The sequence below is a fragment of the Oryctolagus cuniculus genome, chromosome 9 (genome assembly GCF_964237555.1).
Source record: "Oryctolagus cuniculus chromosome 9, mOryCun1.1, whole genome shotgun sequence".
Classification (NCBI taxonomy): domain Eukaryota; kingdom Metazoa; phylum Chordata; class Mammalia; order Lagomorpha; family Leporidae; genus Oryctolagus; species Oryctolagus cuniculus.
In genome coordinates, this window is record NC_091440.1 from 13052138 (window position 1) to 13069696 (window position 17559).

General features: G+C 44.4%; 1 protein-coding gene across 2 annotated transcripts in view; it reads right to left on the reverse strand.

Annotated features, from left to right (window-relative positions):
• The window catches only part of TM9SF2 (transmembrane 9 superfamily member 2), a 70804-nt gene that overhangs the window by 16958 nt on the left and 36287 nt on the right, over positions 1-17559 (reverse strand). For both annotated transcript variants that reach the window (XM_051850483.2, XM_008260141.4), the window contains exons 9-12: positions 16973-17081; positions 9222-9354; positions 5542-5661; positions 4352-4409 (exon numbers count right to left, since the gene is read on the reverse strand). In XM_051850483.2, the coding sequence (XP_051706443.1) occupies positions 4352-4409; positions 5542-5661; positions 9222-9354; positions 16973-17081 (420 nt within the window). The remainder of the gene's footprint in view (positions 1-4351; positions 4410-5541; positions 5662-9221; positions 9355-16972; positions 17082-17559) is intronic.

The window sequence follows — 17559 nt, forward strand, 5'->3', positions numbered from 1 at the left end:
GTAACCACTCGAGCCATCACCACTGCCTCCCATGGTGCACAATAGCAGGAGGCTGGAATGGAGAGCACAGTCTGGACTTATGGCAACTTAATCACTATGCCAAATGCCTGCTCCCACATTAGGTTGCTTTTGTTAAATGCTTATTTATTTGTTTTTACTGTATTTGAAAGCAGAGCTACAGAAAAAGATAGAGATCACATACTGCTGCTTCACCCCACAAATGCCTGCAGAAGCTGGGGCTGAGCCAGGCTGAAGCCAGGCACCAGGAACTCCACCTGGGTTTCCCAAATGGGTGGCAGGGACCCAACTACTTGGCATGATCTGTGGCCTCTCAGGAAGCAGGATCAGACTACGGCACTCCAATACAGGATAAAGGTGTACCAAGTAGCAATTTAGTCTGCTGAGCCATAATGCCCAACCTGTATGTGTGAGGGGAAAAAATGGGATTTTATGTATTTTCCCAGCATTCATTTTATTTAAAGATTTATTTATTTGAAAGGCAGAGTAACACAGAGAGAAGAACAGACATAGAGAGATCTTCCACCTCCTGGTTCACTGTCTTAATGGCCACAACAGCCATGTATGGGCCAGGATGAAGCCAGGAGCCAGGAACTCCATCCTGGTCTCCCACATGAGTGACAAGGGTCTAAGCACTTGGGCCGTGTTCCTCTGCCTTCCCAGGTGCATTAGCAGGAAGCTTGATAGGAAGCAGAGCAGTCAGGACTCACACCAGCACTCTGATGTGGGATGCTGGTGTAGCAGGAGGTGCGTCACAATGCCAATCCCTATTCTTATTTTTTTTGCTTTTTGTTTTTTTAAGATTTATTACTTGAGCTTCCATCTGCTGGTTCACCTCCCGAATGGTTGCCATGGCCAAAGCAGGGCCAGGCTTAAGTGAGGGGCCTCAGTATTTGAGCCATCTTCCTCTGCTTTTCCAGCCACATTAGAAGGGAGCTGAATCAGAGGCAGAGCAGCCAGGACTCAATCGGCGCTCAAATATGGGAGGCTAGTAGCATCACAAGAGGTGGCTTAACCCTCTGCACTACAACGCCAGTCCCATTACTACTGCTCTTATAAAACATAAGTAGGGGTGGGCGTTTGACATAGTGGAGAGGCTGCTTGAAATGCCTGCGTCCCCTAATGGGGTGCATGGGTTAGAGTGTTGGCTCTGCTTCTCATTCTAGGTGCCTATTAATGTGAGCCCTGGGAGGCAGCAGGTGACGGATCATATAGATGGGTCCCTGCCACCTGTGTGAAAACCAGAAATGAGTTCCAGGTTACTGGCTTGGACTTGGCCCAGTCGTGGTTGTTGGAGGCATTTGGGGTGTGAACCAGAAGACGGAAGATTTCTTTCTGCCTTTCAAAAATAAAATAACTAAAAACAAAAAGAAAAAAAAATACTTAATTGGCTATTGGTAATATTCTGAGTTTGAAATACTAGCTAACATCTAGGCATTTCTCCAAATTTTCTTAAATTAATTCTACAAGTTCTCAGCTTTAAACTGTACTGGCATTCTTTGGATACAAATCATATCACATATCAACAATAATATGACCTCTATCTTTGTACAATGTATTCCTCTCAATTCTGTTCCCTGCCTTACTCTAAGAACTTAAGTAACTGGAACTAGGAAAGGGATTTCATGGGAATGTCTCTTATGGTTCATCACTAAATGATACTGATTTTGAATAAGATAAGATTTTTAAAATATAAGGAAATATTTTTCACTAAATTTCTTTTAAAAACCTAGAAATGATGTTAAATATCTGTTGCACCTTTTGTGATGATCATAGCAGATGTTTATTTATGAGAAACTATGACTGGCATTTCTGTTGTTAATTGATGCTTCTTTCCCACGTAAGCACAAAGTCCCCCTGCCCCTGGAACACCTGGGTGCCCAGCTCTTTCTATTTACCTCAGCATCCTGCAGGTACACATTAGTTTTAAGACTGGGTCGAATACATGAAAGTACTTTTTTAGTGTAAAATTTTTTTATTTATCTGAATAGTAGACTGAGAGAGAGAGAGAGAGAGAGACAGTCTTCCATCTACTGGTTCACTCCCCAAAAGGCTGTAACAGTCACAGACAAAAGTACTTGGGCCACTACCTGCTACTTCCCAGGCACATTATCAGGGAGCTTGGGAAGTAGAGCAGCTGCAGCTCCCACTGGCGCTCTGGTATGAGATGTGGGCATCCCGAGTGGTGGTTAACCCCTGCACCAAAATCCCAATCCCTTGGTGCAAAAAAATTTGAAACCCATGTCTAATTTTTCATAGCATGCATTCTTCATGAACCTTTGAAGACCTCTTGTAAATAACTGCCATGAAGCCAAAAAGGACAGTTTCAGGGCCTGTCTTGGTTAAGAGGTGAACTTTTTTTTTTATTTGTTTTTAAAAGTCAGGGTTAGGCTGGCGCTGCGGCTCACTAGGCTAATCCTCCGCCTTGCGGCGCCGGCACACCGGGTTCTAGTCCCGGTCAGGGCGCCAGATTCTGTCCCGGTTGCCCCTCTTCCAGGCCAGCTCTCTGCTGTGGCCAGGGAGTGCAGTGGAGGATGGCCCAAGTGCTTGCGCCCTGCACTCCATGGGAGACCAGGATAAGTACCTGGCTCCTGCCATCGGATCAGCGCGGTGCGCCGGCCGCAGCGCGCCAGGCCCAGTGGCCATTGGAGGGTGAACCAACGGCAAAAGGAAGACCTTTCTCTCTGTCTCAGTCTCTCTCTCACTGTCCACTCTGCCTGTCAAAAAAAAAAGGTTAACAGAGAAAGAGAGAGATCCGTCTTCCATCGGCTAGTTCATTCTCCCAGATGACCAAAATTACCAGCCTTGTGCCAGGAGATTCATCTTGGTCTCCCACGTGGGTGACAGGGACACAGACACTTGGGCCATATTCTGCTGCTTTTCCCAAGCCATTAGCAGGGAGTTGGATGGAAGTGGAGCAGCTGGGACTTTAACGCATGCTCATATAGGATGCCACCATTACAAGCCTGCTGGCATCACTGACAGTGGCTTTACCTGCTACACCACAATGCCCTCCCCAGGAGGGGCACTTCTTGAGAGGACAAAGGGCATGGTTTGAGAAAAGCACAACAATTTGAATGGAGCATGAATGACTGAGAAGCATGCAGATCTTCTAAAGGGGTAGTATTTGGAGAGTATTTACTGCAAACGTGTGTAAACAGTCCTAGTTTCTAGATTTTACCTTTGGCTTTATTACTGCCTAATCAGGGGCCAGTTCTTGCCTACCAGAAATGTGGTGAATGGCAGAGAAAGCCAGTTTTATTTCTAGGACAGACACTTGAATCAGATGCTGCCCTCTAGACAGTCAAGGTTTTTTGTTTTGTCTTGATTTTTGTTTGTTTATTTCTGATATATTTCCCTACTTTAGTATCTCTAAAAAGTGGATTATTAAGGCCACAACAGCCAAGGCTGGTCCAGGCCAAAGCCAGGAGCCAGGAGCTCTACCTTTGTCTTCCCACGCAGAGGGCAGGGATCAAGCACTTGGGCCCTCATCTGCTGCCCCCCAGGTGCCTTATAAGGGAAAGATCAGAGCAGCTGAGCCTTGAACCCGTATCCATATGGGAGGCCAGCGCTGCAGGCCATGGCTTACCCCACCACGCCACAGCTCTGGCCTCACAATGGCAATAGTTTTAATAAAAATCCAAAAACTGCATGCTTGCCCAAACCACCTTTAGATGAGGGGCCTTACCCGTGATTAGGCCAAAAGCTTTAAATGCGTCCTTACCACATGCTGGACTAACCACTACAGACTGAAAAACAGACTTTAAAGAAACAGAACAGAGGCTGGCACTGTGGTATAGTGGGCTAAGCCTCTGCCTGCAGTGCCAGCATCCCACGTGGGCACCAGTTCGTGTCCTGGCTGGTCCTCTTCCAATCCAGCTCTCTGCTTCTGGCCTGGGAAATCAGTGAAAGAAGGTCCAAGTCCTTGGGCTTCTGCCCCAACGTGGGAGACCCAGAAGAAGCTCCTGGCTCCTGGCTTCAGATAGGTTCAGCTCTGGTCATTGTAGCCATTTAGGGAAGGAACCAGCAGATGGAAGACCTTTCTCTCTGGCTCTCCCTCTGTCTGTAACACTGCCTCTCAAATAAATAAAATCTTTTAAAGAAGAAACAGAATAAAAAGATTTCTCATCTGTACAGGAATATTTCCCAGATAGGACATGCAGTAGTCACTTGGTAAATGCTTACTCAATGTTCACTGTATACCTCCTCTTAAATGTTAAATTCATTTTCTTAGTACATGATTTACAGATAGAGGATTAAAAACTTGGGATTGAAAATTTGAGCACTAAACCATGGCTATGCTAAGAAATAAAGTACTGAAAAATTCACTTACCCAGGACAAAGAAATGATGTCAATAAAACATTTGTTTTCCACTTTTCTCCTCCAAAGGCTACAGAAGAAAATGAAAGTAAAATAAATTCAGACTTCTCTTTAAAACAAACCAAGTATCTGCACTCTAGGTGCTTACCAGACTGCCAGGAAGCATGAGCCGCACACTCCTACAAACTGTACAGACATGCTCTGCTGCCCTCGTCCAAGGGCCCCAGACTGAGACACACAGCACAGGACAGCCCTGCACAGGCCCTGCTCCCGAGATTTCTGCTTCAGCATAACCTAAACCCAATGCCAAAACAAAGTCATCCTGACAGTTCTTTCCTACTTTAACTTCAAAATGAGACATTACATATATGTACATATAACACACACAGACACAAATGTGAATTCACAGTGTTACTCAAAGAGACTGGTGTAATTAAATTTGGGCTTAGCACAAATCCATTAAATCCTATGCCTGTATCAATCAATGGGACTGGATCCGGAAGAAGCACACGGGGGACTCTCACTTCTCTTGCGGTCAGTTACAGAACTGGTTTCTACAGCTAGACACCCTGGTGCCCAGCAGGCAACACACTCAGTTTCCAGGGCAGGGCCGTCTTCCAGGACTCCTCCAGCACAAAGTGTCCACAGTGGCTGAGGAGGTGAGATAACCATGCCTGATCAGGCAACTCACAGGAGAAGGGGTATGTATCTGACACAACACACACGCTTAAAAATGTGACTTTCTCTCTCACTATCCACTCTGCCTGTCAAAAAAAAAAAAAAGTGACTCTCCTTTGTCCCTCTCCAATTTGTTTTTTTTTCCTGCAAACTTACAAATAAGCAAATACTGAAGCACATAGAATAAAATAAAAGTATTCTTCAACTGCCAGTTCAAAAGTCTGAAATGAAACCGAGAATCCAAGAACAGTTCTGATTTGTTAAAAGGTTTTAATGAAGTTTATGAACAAATCTAAATACCATTGACCCTAAAAGTAGAGAAAGAATGGTCTATGAGCAGCACCTAAGTGTGCTAATTTTACTGTCTAAGCCGTGTGAACAAAGACATCTAAGTAGAGCCACTCACACCGTGTAGGCTTCTGTAACCCACAGACACCTGTACCACACACTGCACACGGAGCATCACCTGCGGACAGGGGACTCAGGCCCTGACCCAACACCCAGAGAGAGCGACTTTTACTTACACTTATAGAATCTGGCAGCAACGTAGCCTGCAGGAGTGCCCAGCAGCACCCACAAGACCACAGCACACGTCATCAGTGCTCCGCGGTTGGCAGGTGACAAAAATCCCAGACATGCAAAAACTAAAAAACAAGCCATTAAAAGTTATAAACATTATTGTTGTCTCATCTGCTGTGAAATGAATACAACTTTATTTTAAAAATTATACCATCCTGAGGCCGGCACCGTGGCTCACTTGGTTAACCCTCCGCCTACGGCGCCGGATCCCATATGGGCACCAGGTTCTAGTCCCGGCTGCTCCTCTTCCAGTCTAGCTCTCTGCTGTGGCCTGGAAGGGCAGTGGAGGATGGCCCAAGTGCTTGGGCCCCTGTACCCGCCTGGGAGACCAGGAGAAGCACCTGGCTCCTGGCTTCAGATCGCCGCAGCGCTGGCCGTGGCGGCCATATGGGGAGTGAACCAACGATCCAATGGAAGAAAGACCTTTCTCTCTGTCTGTATCTCTGTCTATAACTCTGTCAAATAAATAAAAACAACAACAACAACAAAAACCCACAAAAAATATAAAATCTTTAAAAAAATTATACCATCCTACCAAGCAGCTACACCAAACCTTAGTAATAGCATCACACCCTATGTGATCACAGGTAAGTCAAACTCCACTCTGCAAGCTTCCTGTCAAGGTACATAAGACCTCACCTTCCCACCATCAGGGAAGGCTGACTGATATTTCAAGCTCTTTTGAGATTTAAGCACAGGCTTTAAATTAACATAAACAAAATATTCCCACTATGAAATATTCTGCTTTCATTTCACTGAAAGATATTAGGTCTTATGAGGATGAAAAAAATTCTTACAACATTCAAACTTAAAGACACAGACAGAATCTAATCAAAAGGCAAAACAGGGAGGAAAAGGTATCACAGGACCACTAGCTTTTTGAAAACAAATTCCTGAAGCACTTGGTAAATGACATGGAAACTCTGGTCCCTACCTTTATTGAGCTGGTTAGTTTTATTTGCTTTTCTTTATACAGTCTGTCCTACTAATGAGAATAAAAATGCTATTTTCAATTCTTAGAGATTCTCAGCTTTAAGCTGGGCTCTGAAGCTATGACATGTTCAGAATTCCAAGGCTAGTAAGGTACTACCAAAAACTGTTTCAATCTTTTCCTAATTCCAGCAACAAGAAAATCACCAGTGTTATCCAACAGGTGTGCATGACCAACTACATATATGACCAAGCAAGCAAACCTTCTGATTGGCACCAAAAGCCACGATCAGGACAGGGACAGAGTGGCTTTAGAAAACCAACCAGGATTTAAGCCATGATGCCCCTCTTATTCTTTTCTTTTTTTGTTATTATTTTTAAGATTTATTTATTCATTGGAAAGTCAGAGATAGATATAGAGAGAGACAAAGACAGAGATTTTCCATCTGCTGGTTCACTCTTCATAGGCTGCAACAGCCAGTGCTGGGCCAGGCTGAAACCAGGAGCCAGGAGCTCCATCCAGGTCTTCTACGTGGGGGGCAGGGACCAAAACACTTGGGCCATCCTCCACTGCCCTTCACAGGCCATTAGCAGGAAGCCAGAATGGAAGTGGAGCAGCCAGAACAGGAACTGACACCCATATGGGATGCTGGCATCCCAGGTAGCCTTACCCATTACGTCACAACACCAGCCCCAGCCCTCTCTTATTCTTCCTCAGGTCTGAGAAATCAACTCTCCTTAAGCTGAAAGTTCATATTTGAGGACTGAAGCAGAACGATTCCCTTTTTTTTTTTTTTTTTTAATTTTTATTTTTTGACAGGTAGGGTGGACAGTGAGAGAGAGAGAGACAGAGAGAAAGGTCTTCCTTTTGCCGTTGGTTCACCCTCCAATGGCTGCCGCAGCCGGTGCACCGCGCTGATCCGATGGCAGGAGCCAGGTGCTTCTCCTGGTATCCCATGGGGTGCAGGGCCCAAGCACCTGGGCCATCCTCCACTGCACTCCCGGGCCACAGCAGAGAGCTGGCCTGGAAGAGGGGCAACCGGGACAGAATCCGGCGCCCCGACCAGGACTAGAACCCGGTGTGCCGGCGCCGCTAGGCGGAGGATTAGCCTAGTGAGCCGCGGCGCCGGCCCAGAACGATTCTTACCATTTCCTATCCTAGGCTCTCTGGAAGTTCCTTTATTATTATTATTATTAAGATTTATTTATTTGAAAGTCAGAGTTACGGGGTGGGGGTGGGGGGAGAATCTTATCGGCTGGTTTACTCTCCAGACAGCTGGTGCTGGGCCAGGCTGAAGCCAGGAGCCAGGAGCTTCTCCCACATGGGAAAAGCAGGCAGTTAGATCAGAAGTAAAACAGTAGAGCAGCAAGGACTCGAACTTACACCTGTGGTATAACAGCATAGCAGGCAGTGGCTTTACCTGCTATGCCACAATGCTGGCCCCTAGAACTTCCCTTCCTTAAAAGTTTTCTTTCTAGCAGTCCTCAGCAAGGTCTAGACGGTGGCAGAGCGGTTCCTGGGAACATTTTAAAGCAGAACTTTACCTCTAAGCATCCATCCTGCCCTACATTTGTTAGTCTGCTGGCATCTGGTGCCTTTGTGCTATCTTCTGGCTGCATCCAAACTCCTTCTTACGCCTTCTCCCAAACTACCCCCTTCAGTACAATATCCTGGCAAATTCTAGCTCCACCTATCAGAGATACCATCTCCTTGTCAGTAGGTAAAAAATGTTCCAGTCGGTCTTCAAACGGGGCCCCAAGGTATAAACCAGCTACTCCCAAAAGTATTTAGGTGCTGGACATTTGGAAGCGATGATGCTCTTTGTAAACCATTTATAGAGATTATCCGATCATAAAAATCTGAAACAATTTTACTTACATAAAATGATTATGATTTTTTTTCAATGTGCAATCAAACATCAGAACAAATGTTTACTAAAAATTATTAAAGGTCAGCTGTTTCTGATTTCTTCCAGTAACATTCATTTGTTACTGCTCATTTGTGGTAGACATCAATAAAGTAAATTTGGAAAGCCCTTTTCATCAGCATTGATTATTCTTACAATTAAGAAATTGAGAAGACTCTGGAATTTACAGGCCCAGAAGGCAGAACTATGCCGTGGCTGACGGACACCTTTAAGTGAAGTCTGCGAACAAACACAACAACGATCATCTAACTGACAGCAATTCCAGTAATAAAAGTTTTGGAGCCGTTCAGGTGGTACAGGAGGACATATATTTTTGCAAAGGAAGGTTTTCCCTGACAACTGATAGACAGGTCGTCCTTCCTAAACCCCTCCCATGGGAAAAAGCTATGGGAAGCTCCCTGTTCCATTCCCTCTCAGGGGAAGCCAGAGTGTTCTGCAGTCCTAACCCAGCTGCCCTTCCCGTGGAGGCTGGGTGAGTGGCCAGGCTGCCCATACTCAGTTCCTCACGTCCAGCTTAGTGCTACCACAACAAAGGCATCACTGACCTTCAGTGAGTCGAGAGGAGGCACAAAGTCAGCCTCTGGGCATCGCAAACCTGTGCTCAAATCACTGACGAGTCACAGCACACGGACTGTGAGAGCCCAAAGGACTCTCAGAAACCAAGGAGCCCAGCTACCTCATGTAACTAGGAAAACTGGTTTTCAAATAATTACTTTGAAAAAGTATTTTAAGTATTTTTTACTTTTAAATTTTCACTTTATACTTACATAGGGTCACGAAAGTCATAATTAAAATCTGTGTCCCGGATCCTAGAAAGACTGACAGCAGCATGCCCTTTCTTGGAGGACGGAATATATCACCATGAACCAGCTTCCAGCCAAATTCTTCCTGGGCATCCTCCTGAAAGGGAATGAAATCAGAACAACTGTCATAGCTATCACCAATACAACCAATTTATCCACTGCGGAATATGCAGTTACAGAAAAAAAATTTAAATGAACTTATCTTTTAATTCCATTTGCCACTAACTTTTTAAAAAATATATTTATTTATTTATCTGAAAGAGTTACAGATACAGAGGCAAAGACAGAAGGCAGAGGCAAAGAGAAAGATCTTCCACTGGCTAGTTCACTTCCCAAATGGCTGCAAAGGCTGGAGCTGGTCCAATCCAAAGCCAGGAGCCAGGAGCTTCTTCCAGTTCTCCCACATGGGTGCAGAGGCCCAAGCACTTGGGCCATCTTCCACTGCATTCCCAGGCACATTGGCAGGGAGCTGAGTCAGAAGTAGAGTAGGGGCTGGTGCTGTGGCGTAGTGGGTTAACGCCCTGGCCTGAAGCGCTGGCATCCCATATAGGCTCCAGTTCGAGACCCAGCTGCTCTACTTCCGATCCAGCTCTGCTATGGCCTGGGAAAGCAGTGAAAGATGGCCCAAGTCCTTGGGCTCCTGCACCCGCATGGGAGACTCGGAAGAGGCTTCTGGCTCCTGGCTTAGGATCCGCACAGCTCTGGCTGTTGCAGCCAATTGGGGAGTGAACCATCAGATGGAAGACCTCTCTCTCTACCTCTACCTCTCCTCTCTCTGTGTAACTCTTTCAAATAAATAAATAAATCTAAAAAAAAAAAAGGAAGTGGAGTAGCCAGGACTTAAACTGGCTCCTATATAGGATGCCAGTGCCATTACCTGTTATGCCACAGTGCCGGCCCCAGAAAAAAAAATTTAACTTATGTATGTTAATATCTATTATAATTTTTGAGGAATACAACTTTATACTCATGGAGCTTTCTATGGCTTTCTTGAATTCTTTTTAAAGAGTTTTGTATATCACAGGTTACAAATAGAGCTATTAAGAAGCTTAACTTAAAAGACATTGTGATTCCTACCTTGCACTAGTCAAAGTAAAGCTTCATGATCCAACTTGATGATTTAATTTTAATCACACTACCCTTTCAACTTAAAGTTACCAATCTCCAAAACCAAATATATATCTGTTCTGACAGCTAATTAGCTAGTACAGTGAGCTCAGCTGTAAGCATATTAATAAGTGTGTGCAGCCCAAACAGTAGATCCAAGTGTTTATCACAGGCATTTTGAACACAATCATCTGCAACTCAATTGATTCTCCCTGCCTAACTCTGCACTTCCTCCAGCCTCCCCTGGTCTCCATCTTTTTTTTTTTGGACAGGCAGAGTGGACAGTGAGAGAGAGAGAGAGAGAGAGAGAGAGAGAGAGAGAGAGAGAGAGAGAAAGGTCTTCCTTTTGCCACTGGTTCACCCTCCAAGGGCCGCCATGGCCGGTGTGCTGCGGCTGGCGCATCTTGCTGATCCGAAGCCAGGAGCCAGGTGCTTTTCCTAGTCTCCCATGCGGATGCAGGGCCCAAGGACCTGGGCCATCCTCCACTGCACTCCCGGGCCACAGCAGAGAGCTGGCCTGAAAGAGGGGCAACCGGGACAGAATCCGGTGCCCTGACCAGGACTAGAACCCGGTGTGCCGGCACCGCAAGGTGAAGGATTAGCCTATTGAGCCACGGCGCCAGCTCTGGTCTCCATCTTTAAAGCTCTCAGTCCTTGCAGTTTATGCTTATTTTTCCATGTCTCACATAAAACCCTTTAATAAGTCCTATAGATCCTATAGGTCTACCACCAAAATGTATCCACAGGACCTCCACTAACCCTGTTGGTTCATGTCATCACATCTTACCTGTCTACTGCAATACCAGGAAACCTGTCTGTTTCTGCCCTTGGCTCCATTTTGCTCAACCCTCAATACAGAAGTGAGGAACCGAAGGTCACTTCACTGACTTTTTGTGTTGTATACACCCCGCAGCCAACAATCAATCAGCTCTACCCCACCTCTCTCAGACCCCCTCTGTATTTAACTGTCCTCCTCCGTCCTTCCTTGCTGCCACCATCCTGTCTTTGGGACTTCCTAACAGCCTTCCAACTGGTCTCTGTGCCTCCAACTTTTTTTTTTTTTTAATTTATTTATCTGAAAGGGAGAGTTACAGAGATGGTAGGAGAGCCAGAGAGCCAGAAAGCCAGAGAGCCAGAGAGCCAGAGAGAGAGAGAGAGAACATGCATGTGAGACCTTCTATCTGCTGGTTCACTCCCTAGATGGCCGCAATGACTAGGGCTGGGCCAGGCAGAAGCCAGGAACCAGGAGCTTCTTCTGGATCTCCCACGGGGGTGCAGGGGCATTTGGGCCATCTTCTGTTGCTTTCCCAGGCACATTAGCAGGAAGCTGGATCAGAAGTGGAATAGCTAGGTCTCAAAACAGCACCCATATGGGATGCCAACAACGCAGACAGAGGCTTAACCTGCTATACCACAACACATGCCTCCAGTTTTGCTGAATGATTCTCCTTATAACATTCAAAGTGGTTTTCCTAAAACCTAAGTCCGGCCAAGTCATTGCTACTTCAAATTCAACAGCTTCTTAATGGCCTTCAACCTGCACGCTTGTAAATCCTTCAGGATGTGGCCCTGCTCACTGTTTCAGCTTCTGTTTTAACAGTACCCCTGGGTCCATCCGTATCCCTCCTCCCAATTCCCAAACTCCTATCCTTTCAAGTAGCAGACAATCCCCTTGCTAATACATATTTATACTTTTCTTATAATTTACAAATACAAATATATTATATAAAATATATAAACCAATTGAAATTTGAAACATGGATAATTGTATGGTTAAGACAATCATAAAAATCAAAATATTTTCTTCCTCTGGCACAAAATATTTTCACACATGTGGGAATTAGACTCTATCTGCTCATTTACAAGGCATGTACGAACTGAACTGTTATCAAAAGTACATGGGCAGCCGGCACTGCGGCTCACTTGGTTAATCCTCCACCTGCGGTGCCGGCACCCCAGGTTCTAGTCCCAGTTGGGGCGCTGGTTCTGACCCGGTTGCTCCTCTTCCAGTCCAGCTCTCTGCTGTAGCCCGGGAAGGCAATGGAGGATGGCCCAAGTGCTTGGGCCCTGCATCCGCATGGGAGACCAGGAGGAAGCACCTGGCTCCTGGCTTCAGATCGGCGCAGCGTGCCGGCTGTAGCAGCCACTGGGGGGGGGGGGGGTGAACGAAAGGTAAAGGAAGACCTTTCTCTCTGTCTCTCTCACTATCTAACTCTGCCTGTCCAAAAAAAAAAAAAAAAAAAAAAGTACATGAGCTCCAAGTGGACTGCATAAAAAATTATAGCCTGTATTAGCATAAAAAACCAGGGCGGGGGAGGGGAGTTGTGTATTCTACAGATCAAACAAGACTTGATCATTTTGGGGTGATTGACACACAGATCCCTCTGCCTCTGTGAAATACCTACTTAAGTAGAGAGTAAAAGAAGGACTAATTTTGATTTTAATAGTTAAAAAAACTTAAAAAAATTTCCTAGAAGAAAGTAAGATCCCCTCTTTGGAATAAACCAACGTCACAAGGTTCTTGTTTTAACTGCAGATATTCCAACCTGTAAGGAAATGTGTGTAAACACCTTTTTCCTTAATCTTATATTACACATTATTTCATACTTCATTTTTTTTTTGTTCAATAATATCAGGAAAGTCCTTTTACTCTGTATATATACAAAACTGCCTTTTTTTTTTTTTTTTTAAGATTTTTATTTGAAAGGCAGAGAGAGAGAGAGAGAGAGTGCGCGAGCAAGGGTGGGGGAGGTCTTCCACCCACTGGTTCACTCCCCAGATGGCTGTAACGGCTGGAACTGCACCAATCTGAAGCCAGGAGCCAGGAGCTTCCTCTGGGTCTCCCACATGGCTGCAGGGGCCCGAGGACTTGGGCCATCTTCTACTGCTTTCCCAGGCCATAGCAGAGAGCTGGATTGGAAGTGGAGCAGCCAGGCCTTGAACCGGCACCCACATGGGATGCTGGCCCTGCGGGCAGTGACTTTACTCACTACCCACAATGCCAGCCCCCAAAATTGCTTCACTTTTAAAAAATTATTTGAGAGAAAGGGACAGACAGAAAGGAAGTTCCTATCCACTGGTTCATTCCTCAAATGCCTGTTTTGGCTGAGGCTGGTCCAGACTGAAGCCAGGAAATTAGACCTCAATCCAGATCTCCTAAGTGGGTGGTGGGGACCCAACTATTTCAGCCATTACCTGCTGCTTTTCATGGTGCATATCAGCAGGAAGCCAAAACCAGGAGCATAGCCAGGACTTGAACCCAAGCACTCTGATGTGGATTACAGGTGTAGGTGTCCCAAGCAGTTTTAACTGCTGGGCCAAATCCCCACCTCTCCACATTCTTTTTACTAAGTATAGACTATTGCACAATATGGATATTCTATAATTTATATAACAGTCCCCTATTAATGGGTATTTGAGTTGCTTATAATCTTTTGCTATTTGTAAGCAACAACATTCATTGTTTTAAAATAAAAATTAACAATAATAAAATCCTTCGCATCCAGGTTAATTTCCAGGAATAGAACTGCTGGGTCAAGCTAGATTATAAACTAAAACAGGTATTGCCAGGGCCAGCGCCGTGGCGTACTAGGTTAATTCTCCACCTGTGGTGCTGACATCCCATATGGGTGCCGGTTCTAGTCCTGGTTGCTCCTCTTCCAATCCAGCTCTCTGCTGTGGCCTGGGAAAGTAGTGGAGGATGGCCCAAATGCTTGAGTTCCTGCACCCGTGTGGGAGACCAGGAAGAAGCACCTGGCTCCTGGCTTCAGATCAGCGCAGCTCCAGCCATTGCAGCCATTTGGGGAGTGAACCAAGAGAAGGAGGACCTTTCTCTCTGTCTCTCCTTCTCACTGTTTATAACTCTACGTCTCAAATAAATAAATAAAAAATCTTAAAAAAAAAAAAAAACAGGTATTGCCTGAATGTCTTTATACTGCTTTACATTCTCATACCCTATGTATCTAAACAGTCATGTCCTCCATCTCAACACAGGATTATTCTGAACGTGTACGTTTCTGCCAACTTACATAAGTGAACCAACAATATAGCACATTATAGTTTTAATCTGTATTTCTGTTATTGTGAATGATGTCACATCTTTTTATAGTTTTAAGAACCATTTGTCTTTTCTTTTTTTATGGCCTCTCCCTTCATGTACTTTGTCTAATGTCTTACTGGGTTATTGACTGTCTTCTTAATGGCTTTAGGATTTATTTACTAGGAAATTAACTATTTGATAGGTATTAAAATGCTTTTATTTTTCTCTTTTGCTCTTTTTTAGTTTATGAAATTTCTTGCTAATGAGAATTTTTCAAACGTAGCTATAAGTAAGCCATCATTTCTTTTCTTTTTTTTTTTTTTTTTTGGAAGATTTATTTAGGGGCGGGCCCTATGGCACAGCGGGTAAAGCCTCACCTGCAATGCTGGTATCCCATGTGGGCGCCAGTTCCTGTCCCAGCTGCTCTGCTTTCATCCAGGTCTCCCATGTGGGTGCAGGGTCCCAAGCACTTGGGCCATCTTCCACTGCTTTCCCAGGCACATTAGCAGGGAACTGGATCAGTAACACAGCAGCCAGGAACCCAACTGGTGCCCAACTGGTGCCCAAATGTCAGCATTAGGAGCAGTAGCTTTACCCATTAGGCTACAACGCTAGCCTGAACAATTATTTCTTTTACAGGTTTTGGCTCTTTGTCAGAGTAAATTCTATCCTTTTCTAAGATGTAAACCCAACTTCCCATGTGTTCTCCAGTATTTTAGAGATTAACTTAATCCAAATCATCATCTACAACTAAAGAATAAATTTGGAATCTACCTTATTTATTTCCTAGATGATCACAACTCTATCCCAGTACCACTTACTAGCAATCTGGTTTTTTCCTGTGGTTATATCTTTATTAACTTCCAAATTCAGACTTGTCATTATATACAGAAAATGTTTATTTGGCATTTCATCAATCCTTCCAAATCTCCTTTTAGGGTTGGTTTCATTCATTTATTTCCTGCTAAATTATTTGTATAGATATACCTTTGGAGAAGATCAACTGTTTGTGTTTATCCAAAAAGGTATTACACCTCTGTCTGAAAGACGGTTTCCTACACCGGGCACATAATTCTACAACAGTTCATTTCTCTCACCAACTGAAAGATGCTGTGTCTGAGCTTCCACCGGCCCCCCGACTGCTTCTCCACGCCTGGTGTTCAGTGTTTCTCCCTGGCTGATTCTAAGACCTACTCTTTTCTCTGGCCTGCTATGGTTTTTCTGCAATTGATGTAATGCACGTATTTTAAAAATTTACTTTGAGATCCACTGTCTTTTCTTTATGGTATGGTTTCTTAACGTTCAGCTGTTCTGGAAAATTTCTTATTTTTTTTTCTTATTTTAAACTCTGTAATTAATAGTTCCAGTATCTGAAATTTTAGGAAATCTATTTTATTTTTTAAAGACTTTTTTGTACTTGAGAGGCAGAGTTAGAGAGAGAATAAGAGACAGAGAAGAGAGGTCCTCCGTCTGCTTGTTCACTCCCCAAATAGCTGCAACAGTTGGAGCTGGGCTGATCCAAAGCTAGGAGCCAGGAGCTTCCTCTGGGTCTCCCACATGGGTGCAGGGACCAAGCACTTGGGCCATCCTCTACTGCTTTCCCAGGCACATTAGCTGGATTGGAAGAGGAGCAGCCAGGACATGAACTGGCAATCCAACTTTTTTGCACTCATTATAAATTTCTGTGATTCCTGTGGAAAGTTTATTATGTTGCCATGAAAGGAAAAGTTGTAAAATGTATAATGTTGGGGCCTATACTATGGCATAGCAAGTAAAGTTGCCACCTGCAGTGCCAGCACCCCATAATGGTGACGGTTCAAGTCCCGGCTGCTCCACTTCTGATCCAGCTTCCTGCTAATGTGCCTGAGAAAGCAGTGGAAGATGGCCCAAGTCCTTGGGCCCCTTTACCCACGTGGAAGACCCAGAGGAAGCTCCTGGCTCCTGGCTTCAGCCTGCCCTAGGCCTGACCATTATTGTCATTTGGGAAGTGAACCAGCGGATGGAAGAACCCCACCCCTGCCTGCCTCTGCCTCTCCTCTGTGTCTCTGACTTTCAAATAAGCAAATAAATATATTTTTTTAAAAAGTATAATACACAACTTAAAGTATTTAAGAATAACCGAGGCTGGGGCAGTAAATTACTCTGAACATATCAAAAGGCTGAAATAATAAAAAGTCAGTTAAAATTAACAAATGTAAAGATACACACAAAATTTGCTTGGGAGTTACTCCGTTCCACTTTGTGTTTCACAAACTGGATGTGTGCTGGAGAGATAGTGACAGGGGATGGCACCTGGGTAAGGAAGGTGGCAGGGCTGTAGCTGTGCACCTCTCTGCCCACACAGAGGACCCCACGAATGGCTCAGCACTGAATGGTGTGGTGACTATTTCTAGAAAAGAGCAATTCTTACAACCCACTTTCTCATTTGAAAATGTGAATTCAAGGTAACGTCTGAGAAGAATACTTAAAAAAGCAGACTCTAAAGCTACTGTTTCAACTTTTTCAAAAGCAACAATAAAAATTGCACTTGGCAAATTAAACACTAGTTAGTTAAAATGTTTCTACTCACCGTGGAATCCATCTGATTGTATCTGGCAATATCTTTGTGCAGTGTCCGTAACATGATCATAGCTACCATTCCAGATAAGAAGAGGACAATGACTAGAGAATTCATTATGCTGCAGGAACAAGCATGTCACAGTAAATCTGTAGCTTAATCTTTGGATCGGTTCAAGAAAGTTTTTTAAAGTTTTTTACTGAGTAACATTAAAGCAGAATTAATGAAAACCAAAATCAAACTACCAAAAAATTCATCTAATTTAACAGTTGTGTTTTTGCATGTTTCCTTCTAGTAAATATGTAACTTTATATACTTATCACACAGTATACAATCTAAATATAGAACTAGAATTTTTTTGTCCACAGTCAACTTTATTAATAGCCACTGCCCCCAAACCACCGCAGCACAAGCTGCAAGGAATCCGCAAAGACCGGCCTGGCGCCTCGGGGAGCTTACTGTTCTCAGACGCTCACCATTGTGTTCTTTAATCCTCAGAACAACCCATGGACCAAGTATCTTAGGAGCTAAAGACGTCTAGATAGAGATACAAACTCCGAGAAACTGAGCGGTCTGCTCTGACTCCTACTCCATGACTC